The sequence below is a fragment of the Eutrema salsugineum genome, unplaced genomic scaffold, assembly GCF_000478725.1.
Source record: "Eutrema salsugineum unplaced genomic scaffold, Eutsalg1_0 scaffold_1, whole genome shotgun sequence".
NCBI classification, from domain to species: domain Eukaryota; kingdom Viridiplantae; phylum Streptophyta; class Magnoliopsida; order Brassicales; family Brassicaceae; genus Eutrema; species Eutrema salsugineum.
This window is the reverse complement of record NW_006256909.1, coordinates 12,968,671-12,979,322: the sequence shown is the minus strand read 5'-3', so window position 1 is coordinate 12,979,322 and position 10,652 is coordinate 12,968,671. Positions and strand designations below refer to the sequence as shown.

The 10,652-nt window shown below is 38.4% G+C and overlaps 1 protein-coding gene and 1 pseudogene across 1 annotated transcript; one reads left to right on the top strand and one right to left on the bottom strand.

The window, feature by feature from the left end:
• Positions 1-998: 998 nt before the first annotated feature.
• Positions 999-1,982, bottom strand: LOC112081999. The gene is made up of 2 exons (XM_024149079.1): positions 1,530-1,982; positions 999-1,451 (listed from the first exon to the last, which is right to left on the bottom strand). Exons 1-2 carry the CDS (start codon positions 1,980-1,982, stop codon positions 999-1,001), a joined length of 906 nt encoding a protein of 301 aa, XP_024004847.1.
• Positions 1,983-6,222: 4,240 nt separating this feature from the next.
• On the top strand, positions 6,223-7,228 carry LOC112082374 (annotated as a pseudogene).
• The last annotated feature ends 3,424 nt before the right edge of the window (positions 7,229-10,652 follow it).

Sequence of the window (10,652 nt, the reverse complement as noted above, 5' to 3'; positions counted from 1 at the left end):
CAACTCCTTCTTTAAATAGGAAACAAAATCGCCTTTCTCCTTATTTATTTGACAAGTGTCGCGCGTCACTCTCCATGGTGTCGAGCGTCACTAAAGCACAAAATCCATACTTGACGAATTTGATCCTGATTAAGCTCCAAAGTGCTCCAAAGTCTCCAGTTAAGCTCCAAACGTACCTATGACCTGAAAAGACTCCAAAAGACTCGAAAGACACTAAAAAGACTCTATAAATAAGACTTATACCATGGTTAAAAACCATAAAAACCATGATATATCAAGGTGCTGAGGGAAAATACCATTTGGTTTAAGGCTGTGCCCTTTAGAATTCTGGACTAATTTACGCATCATGTTCGCACCGGGATGACCCAGGCGATCATGCCAAATAGTGTAATCTAAAAACCGTGCTTTGATAGCAGCATTAGCCTCAATCATACTGATTTTAGCATGGTAAATGCCAGTAGATACGGCGGGTATAGTTTCAAAAACTTGTTTATGGCCATTTATCATTTTAGTGATAATTAAAAACTCTTTTTTCCCTTCATCCTGAGTTTCGATATGGAAACCATTCAATCTTATGTCTTTGAAACTCAATAGGTTTCTCTTAGAACTGGGTGAGTATAAGGCATCAGAGATGTCTAGATATGTGCCATTTGATAACAACACATTAGCTTGGCCATGGCCCTCTATTAGGCTCGAACTACCCGCTATAGTGCTAATGTTTGCGGTTTTGATTACTAAATTTATGAAGTAATTCTTGTCTTTTAGAATGGTGTGGCTCGATCCACTATCCACAATGATATCCATATTGTCTTGCATATCTTCATTAAACAAGAATTATAATTCAATAACATGCAAAAATGAGATGTAAATAAAACATTACTCCATAAATTAAAATGTAAAAGCAAAAGGTCTTAAAAATCCAAAGTAAAGACAATAAATCCCAAAAACAAAAGATAAAAGTTTAAGGAGTAATGAAAAACAAATTCAGATTTTTGAGATCAATCAAGAAGGTCAGAGAGCTCATAATCCATGCCATCAATCTTATCATCCTTTGAGTCATCTTCATTGACTTGATGAACCAGGTTAGCCTCATGATTATCTTTCCCATACTTCTGGTAGAGCTCAGCAAGATATTTGGGAGTACGGCAGTTCTTGACCCAATGATTAGTCATTCCGCATCTTGAGCAAGGAGTTGGTCTAGATGAACTGCCTCTTTGGGTCGGTTTGTTGATACCACGACCCTTACCCCGACCAAAACTGAGGTTAGGTCGGTTATCTTGGTTCGGTCTACCGCGTCCTCTGCCGCGCAGTCCATGTCCATTTCCACGTCCACGTCCACGATCTGAGGATCTGTTACGTTGGACAAAGTTGGACTCTTTTCTGGTTCCTTCTGGCAATGGGGCTGATCCTGGAGGCCGCATGGCACTGTTCCTCAACAGAAGCTGATTGTTCTTCTCAGCAAGCAGTAAGCAAGATATCAAATCCTCATAGGTGTTATGATTCATGGCACGGTATTGTTGTTGGAGAACAACATTGGGAGTGCCAAAAGTAGAGAATGTTTTCTCTAGCATATCCTTATCAGTGACCTCCTCGCCACATAGTTTTATGAGTGCAACTATCCGAAAGAGTTCGAAATTGAATTCTTCGATGGATTTGAAATCTTCGAACCGTAGGTTCTTCCAGTCGAACTTGGCTTGGGGCAGTATGACCGTTTTCTGATGGTCATATCGCTTTTTCAGTGCCACCCAAAGTTCGAGTGGATCCTCAAGAGTGAGGTATTGTTGCTTGAGAGACTCAGCGAGGTGATGGCGGATAATAAATATCGCCGAGTACCGTTCTGTTTGAGTCGCGGTGTTGGGATCTTTGATGCATTCACCCAAACTTTTTGAGTTGAGGTAGATCTTGGTGTCAAGGGCCCATTTAAGGTAGTTATCTCCGGAGACAGTGAGTGCCTCATATTCGACCTTCTGAATGTTTGACATCTGAAACATATATAATTTATGTTAAATATCATAGTATGAGACTATGGTCATTGGAATAAGGGATTTAAGGTATTCTTGGGAAAACTTTCCATTTCAGGAAACTTGCTATTTTAGGAAACTTGCTATATAAGAGAACTCTAAAATCGAACCTTAGGGTTTATAACCTAGCCGGTTTACTAGGGTTTCCAAATTTAGCTCTAATAGATAAACATTGGTTTATCTCTTAACCATTTTTAAAAAAAAAAAAAAAACTAGAGATTGATTTTGGAAACTAATTTGAAATTAACCGATTAAGCTTAAACCGATCGGATTGATCGATTAAACAACAAAACCGGTTAAATTAGATTTAATTTTGGAAACTGGTTATTAGGGTTATTAATCGGTTAAGGGATTAAACTAAACGGATTTGGTAGGGTTTAATTTTTATTAGGAAAAACCGATCGGTTTAAACTTAAACCCTATCGATTTAGGATTATAATTTATCGGTTTATAAACGGTTTAGGTGGATCGATCGGTATAGGGTTTTATCGGAGGTGCACCGATCGGTTTAGGATTTGAACAAAGCATTAGGGTTTAGGTTTTATATAATTTTTAGATAATACCTTTTCGATAATACCTTTTCGCCAAATGGATTTCTGACCGGCTTATGATCTGGGAGCTAAAGACCACAGATATCTACTGGAAACTCCTGAGAATGATGGCCAGAAGGGAGGACGAACAGCTGCTACAATGGAGGAACCACCGCTTGGAAAGAATCGCCCGCTAAGGTGGGACAGCGCCGATTGTTTTGAGTCGTGAGGGCGCTTCTGGTGTCGGATTGAGGAGCGGTTTTCACCACTAGATTCTTCTCTTCCAGGGCTTCAAAATGATATGTAGATCGCCTTCTAACTCCTTTTATTTTGAGAGATATGATCGTTTGAAGTTGAGCTTCGTGCTGATAACGTATTAAGGGAAAAACTCTTATCTTATTATTTCCATAAGCAGTGTATATATACATTACATAACTAATGTATCAGAAACCCTAATGGGCCATGAGACATTAACCTGATGGTTAATCTGCCGGTTACTAGAAGTCCATTTGTTTATAACAAAAACATAATTTTACCCTATCTTTTCATATTATATATAATATATTTTTAAAATTTTAAATATTTAAATTTTAAAATAATTTATTAATAAAAGTATTCGTTTATTATCAGTATCAGAATATTATTCAAATTTGAATATTTTTTTTTAAAAATAGTTAATATCTTATTTACTATTTTGTAAATATAATAACAACTGATTTTGTAATTTTGATGATTAATCCTAACTATATCTTAGAAAATCTAAACTAACGGAATTAAAATTTAAAAAATTTTAAATGAATTTCAAAGATAAATTTTAAATATATTATTTTATTAATTTTTGGAAATAAATAAAACAAATAAATAAAATAAAAAAAAATTTTGACAACAGAAATAATAGATATCCACTTGTAGAATAGTAGAAAACTAAAAAAAATCAGTTTGAACACAAAACATACTGCTGTTTTAATAGAGAAGATAAGTTAATTTCAAGTTATTTTCTAGCCAGTTTAGACGACTAAATGTTCTTGTAGTCAATATTTAGAAACTATTTAATTTTTTTTTCATGGACAAACCAATTAGAAAATTGGTCAAAGAAAATTAGTCAAAGAAAATTGGACAAATCAATATTGGTAATATACGTCATCTTTAAGCTCCGTTAATAGTTTAAATGGAATTGGTGAAATTAATGATCCTAATTTCGATCCCTATACTATTTTTTTTTCAATTGAAGAAAATGTTTAAGTGGTTAAACAAAAATATTGAACATTGGTGCAAATTTAAAAATTTGAATCTAGAAGGTTTAAAAAAATAAAACAAAATTACAATGTATTTACAAAATAAAAAGGAAAGTTAAACTCAATCTCGAAAAAATTAACATAAAGAATGATTTAGATGTACTATGATATCGATTAACAGAAAGAATGATTTAGATGTATTATAAGGTCGGTTGGAGAGGGGTCCGATTGATAACTCCGTTTAAATAAGACGGTTAGAGAATTTTGAGCGGTTGTAGCTGAGACAATTATAAAAGAGGTGATTAGAGAAAGCGGTTGGAAAAGATGAGTTTATAACAGAAAATAGTTGAAAATCATACTTGATTGGTAGCATTACAGCGGTTGAATAGTATAAGTGTATAAAACTTTTTGTTCAATTTTTTTAGATAATTATTTATAAAATGATACAATATTACATAGTATAAACTTATCATATGAAATTTGAGTAAACAAAAATTATAATTATTATTTTACTACTTTTAAGAAGTTAAACGGAACAATTTTTTTCAATATCAGTGATGATAAATATTTTTAATAACTTTAAAATGCATAAATATTGTCTTATAAATATTTTTTCTAATACTTTATAATTCATAATCTATAAGATGATTATAAAAAGAGATGCACAACCAATGTAGAATTTGGACTGATTTAAATATACAAACACATCTATTTTTTATTTTTTTGTTTTGTCGAATGAATTGAATTGAATGATATAACTTTACTAATTTATTTATTAGAAATTAATATCAAACTAAAAAATTTTATTATTAAAAAAATTCTGATTACAACCGTTCGTTTGCTCTAAACGTCATTTTTTTAATAGTTTGTAATCGTCCTAAAATTAATTTCCAATCGTCAAAAAAATATCTTTCAACGGTCCATTTCAAACGCTGATTACAATTGAGGTTTTAAATGCTTTCTCCAACTAACTTTGCCGATTGGTAGCATTTTTCCAACTGTTCCTCCCAACAGTGCGGTTGAATGCCACCAATCAAACCCACAATTTGTCAAACCAAAAACAATACCACGTAATTTAATGACGTGGCATCATCTTGTCTAGTCACCATTTTCTTCTTTGGTCTCTTCAGCTTTGGTCTAATATCTGCACCTATATTTTTTTTGTTGTCGTCATTCGTTTTATAACGAAACCCCAAAAGGTGTAAAGCGTTGGTACAAACAAGGCCTAATATCGGCCCAAATACAAAGATAGTTTTAGACACGTACATAGACAGATGTAAAAACCATAAACACTAATGACACGTGTCAAGATGAAGATCATATCGTCATGCACAACCACTTTAGTTTCTGGTGCGCTGGAACTCGCCGCCGACGACACTTCAACCTCCAGCTTCCGGCTTCACGATGATGCTTGTGAACCGCCGCTAGAGCTTCTTCTACAATAAAGATCTTGGGTGGTCAAAAATCTTCTCACCTCCATTAAAAAGACATTCGATCATCTTTGACTCATGACTATATATTACCCTCCACCTTGAAAAAGGTTTTTCGTGAGGGAACCAAGGGAGATTTAACATCCCAACCATGAGAGGACGATGCCAAATGTTGGAGTAGGAGCTTTCACCACCATCACCTTACCACCTCTTAAAAGAAAGCAGCCAGATTTGTAGAAGAAGCACGAAGTCCGAAATCGAAAAAACCAATTGCTTATAAGCAAAAGGAGATTCGAAAACGGAAAAGAAAAATCCGGTCATAGCCGGAAAACTGAAATCCGTAGAACGGAAAGATGATTACATATAGATCTGGTTATACCATAATTTATTTTTCCGATCGAACGGACGAAAAAGCAAAAAAGGAAAATCGCCTTCTCTCTGTGAAAGGTATGAGAGAGAGAACAGAGAGAGGTTTTTCCGAATTCATTTAATCTCTGCACCTATATAATCAACCAATCTCGCTTTACTCCAACTAGAAGGACACAAAAAAACTGAGAATTACGTTTTCAAATAGACAATTTACCTCTTTGATTTGTCTCAAAACATTAAATCAATCTCCGGCAAATCAAATATCGCCGGGAAAATGAGTAATCCGGTCACTTTTTCCTCTTTTACCGTTCTTAGTAATGATGTTTCCGACAATTTCCGTCATGTTTTCCGTGAAAATCGTCGGCGTTAAGAATCTCCGATTTTCTTACTGATTTTTTCAGAGGATCGTATAGTTTTTCTACTTGGTAGTTTCTACTTTCTAATAGGTGAGAGGTTTTTTAGTAGATTTTGTTTCTTCTTCTCTTCTTCTTGTGAGGTTTTGAAGCTGTGGAGTTTCCGATTTTGAATTTTCCTGGAAAGAGATCTAAAATCTGGGGAAGTTTCTGAGTGAACTTTTGAATATATTTGTTGTTTGAACGGAGAAGTGACTTGGTCCTTACTCCGCCGAGAGAGAAATCAGATTAGATCTATAATCAATGCCTTTTCCGATGAAGATCCAGCCAATTTACAACGATTTTCCGGCGAGTAGAGACTCAGCTCGTGTGGAATCACGAAAACCAGTGCTCAAATCTCGCCTCAATCGTCTCTTAGATCGGCCGTTCACGAATGTTCTGAGAAGCTCAAACTCGGATAAATCACTCATTACTGCCGCCTCCGAAGACGGCGTCGGAACGGAGTTCGAGCCTAGCTCTGTCGCTTTATCGAAGATGGTTCAAAACTACATGGAGGAAACCAACAAGAAACAAGGTAGAAACGGACGCAATCGCTGCAATTGTTTCAACCGTCGACGAATAGCTCCGACGACGAATTCGATTGGTTTGGTTTCTCCGTCGATTCTCTTAACGACGCTTATAAACATTTCAAGGTATTTATCTCTTAGTGAATTCATCATCGTCCATGGTTTTTGAACAGAGCTTGATTCCATGCGCGAGCGTCGCTGAGAGGAATCTGTTAGCTGATGTTGCGAAGATTGTTGAGAAGAACAAATCAATCAAAAGGAAAGTCGATTTGAGGAAGATCGTCGTCGATGGACTCTCATCTCTCCGATACGATTCCTCAATTTGTAAATCGAAATGGAATAAAACTCGGTCTATACCGTCAGGTACGATTTTCATTAAACCGGTTCTCTTCTTCTTCGATTCTCATGATTTTTTGTCTTATTTTTTTTTTTAATTTCGAAAATTTTCAGGTGAGTATGAGTACATGTGATTGTGAACGGTGAGAGGGTTCTAATCGACGTGGATTTTCGATCGGAGTTCGAGATCGCACGCCAGACGAATGCTTATAAGTCGTTGCTTTAATCTTTACCGTTCATCTTCTTCAGAAAGTCTGACCGGATTCGTCAGATCGTTTCAATGGTCTCAGAGGCGGCGAAGCAGAGTTTAAAGAAGAAGGGGATGCATTTTCTGCCATGGAGGAAAGCTGATTACATGCGAGCTAAATGGCTGTCTTCGTACACCTGAAACTCCGCCCAGGAGCCGCCGGTTTCTTCCGCCGCTGTGGGTGAATATTTGTCATCTTGCTCAGGCTCTTTTTGCAAGACTGTCTGCCCGGACATTTTCACTTCTCGGGATGTGGGGGATGGTGAAATCTGAGAAGCTCTCACGAAGGATACGTAAAATTTCTAGCTCGGACGTAAAAAGCGGCCAATCAGATGGGGATTCTGTCATATTCACTAGATCGGAACAGTCGGTCAGAAAAAACACCGCTCTTATGTACCGTTCACTCAGGACTTCCATAGCCCACAAGAGACAATCCATCTCCGCATGGAGGGCGGAGAAGCTTCTGCGGCATCCTTGTTGACCTTACACTTCATCTCCCCTAGCGTCCACCAGGCTCCACCCGAGTCTACTAACATGGCCATGATCAATCCAAGAGGCATCAATCCAACATGTTGGAACTCGGTGGTTCGCGGGGGTAGGTATCTGGGGGGGGCTGGGGTCCCACCGGGTGTATCCTCAGCTTCCTCTGGTTGGTTCGCGATTCTCCAGCTCTCTGCTTCTACTTTTGCGCAGATCAAATTGTCTTGTGGGGAAATTGATTTCCCGTTGAAAATTTTGTCGTTTTTTGCTTTTCAAATGAGCCATAGGATCCAAGGATATACGTCTTTTTGAAGATCCGTCATGCCTATCTCTTTTGTTTGCCAAAAGAGAAAGCTCATATTTTGATAAATAGATGTATTTGGGAAGAGGCCCAAAAGGGACGGGAAGTCCGATAACGCCCAGACTTGAAATGCCGGGGGACATAAAAACAAAAGGTGATTTATAGATTCCTCGTGATCACCGCAACGGGGACAGCTTGTGTCGGATCCAATATGTTGGTATGTTAATTTCTGGCAGGTAGCCACACATCCTGATAATGCTTGCCACATGAAGTGTTTCATTTTGCAGGGTGAGCGGGTTTTCCAAACCTGACTTTACAATACCGTAATGCTCGGTTCCCCAACTATTGTGGGTTCCCGTTGTAATTGTCCTCCTAATTAGATCATAGCCCGTCTTAACCGAATAGAGTCCTGATCTTGAATGGTTCCATGCATATCCATCCAGGATACAGATACGACTAGGTCTCAGTCTTAGGATCAGAGAGACATCCTCGGGTTGGAAAAATTTCCTCAGAAGGGGAACATCCCACTCTTTTATATCTTGTCGGATAAAATAGTAAACCAGTAATCCCGGATCCTGATAGCCGATCTGCGGGGTGGCTCTCGCCGGCCGAGCTCTAATATCTGGGATCCATGGTTGCTCCAGACTCTTGTGTTTAGACCCGACTCTATCGTCTTCCGCAATCCCAACATTAGATATGGTTTCGCAGCTAAAATGCTCTGCCACCCGTAGGCCGGGGAGTAGACTCTACAATCTTCCAATTGGTCGGATTGTCTATAGTATCGTCCTCGTAAAACCCTAGCCAGCAAAGACGAGGGGTATTAAATGAGGCGCCATAGCTGTTTAGCTAGAAGGGCTAAATTGAAATCTTGTAGATCTCGGAAACCTAGGCCTCCCATATCTTGGGGAATACATATCTTGTCCCAGGCTATCCAGTGAATCCCTTTGTTATTTTGTTTCGAGCTCCACCAGAAATTAGCAATGGCACTCCGTAACTTATCAGTCACTCCTTGGGGAATTAGGAAGCATGACATGACGTAACTATGGACAGCCTGGGCGACCGATTTAATCTGAATTTCTTTTCCACCTTTGGAAAGAAGTCTCGCAGACCAGGAATTCACTCAGTTACTTAGTCGATTATGGACATAGGAGAAGACTTTATTTTTTGATCCACATATTTGTTCTGGGAGCCCCAGATACATGCCCATGCTACCCTCTGTCAATATTCTGATAGCGTCCTTGATACCTTGCTTCAATGTCGTATCAACACGGTTCACGAACATGACAGATGATTTGACTAAATTCAGTTGTTGTCCCGAGGCTGAGCCATATGTGTTGATGATCTTAAAGATCTCGGTTCCTTGTTGGATATCAGCTCAACAAAAGAACAAGCTATCATCCGCAAAAAGTAGATGGGAGACTGGTGGGCTTGCTTGGGCTATTTTTAGCCCCGAAATTCGGTTTTCCCTTTCTGCTCCATTTAGAAGTGAGATCAGGGCCTCGGTACAAAGGATAAACAAAAACGGAGAGAGAGGATCTCCTTGTCTTAATCCTCGTGTTGAGGATATATGCCTTTTTGGTTCTCCATTTATCAACACTTGGTAGGATACCGAGGAGACACAGAACATCAGAAGCTTAACCCATCTCTCAGAGAAGCCCAATTTAATCATTAGAGCTTTAATGAAGCACCATTCCACTCTATCGTATGCTTTGCTCATATTGATCTTGATGGCCATAAAGTTTTTTCTACAAACCGAGTTAGTGGAAAGTGCATGAAAATTTTCTTGTGCCAACAGAATGTTATCATTGATCAGCCTCCTAGCCATGAAGACCGATTGGGTCTCTGAGATTAGACTAGGTAGTGTCTTTTTAAGTCGCTTACACATGAGCTTTGAGATCATCTTATAGCTCACGTTACACAGACTAATCGGACAGAACTCTGTCATAGCTCTAGGCTTCTCTTTCTTGGGGATTAGACATATGTTGGTCTGATTTAGTCTGGGATCAAAAGATCCTGAGTTGAAGAAATCCTTTACTAATTTCACAATGTCATGGCGGAAATCCTGCCATAATCTTTGGTAGAACTTGCTTGTCTTTCCATCAGGTCTCAGGGCTTTGTCGAAAAGAGCTTCTTTAATTTCTATTTCTGTGGGGTCTTGGATGAGATGCTAGATAGAAGACTGTGATACTTTCTCGGTGATAAACCAGAGTGAATTATGTGGGTCCAGGGGTTGTGACGAGGTGAACAAATCTTGGAAATAGTGGGAGGCTACTCGTTCAATTCCTCATGCATTTTCCACCCAGTTCCCATTTCTGTCCCTCAGGGCGACAATTCGGTTCCGGCTTCTCCTTTGTTTCATGATCACATTAAATAATTCTGTATTTCTATCCCCGACTTTCTGCCATTGTTCGCGACTCTTTTGTTTTTAGAATGTTTCTTCCTCTCGTAGAGCAGTACAAAGGTTTTTTCTAATTTCTTATACTTCTTCTAATGTAGAATTTTTGTCGTCTTGGGCCGCATCCAGTGTTGGTTTTTGAGTTCCTCTATTATCTTCTCGGAATTAAAAGATTGGGACTTTCTCCACTTAGAGATACTCTTCTGACAATTGGCTACTTTGCGATGGAAATCCTGACGTAGAATTCCATCCAAAGAGCTCTAGTCGGAGATTACCGCCTCTTTGAACCCTGGTTTTCCTAGCCATCTTTTATCAAATCTAAAAGACTTCTTCCTTCTTCGATTATCCACTTGGATTCTGGCCATCACGGGATGATGATCTTCATTCCC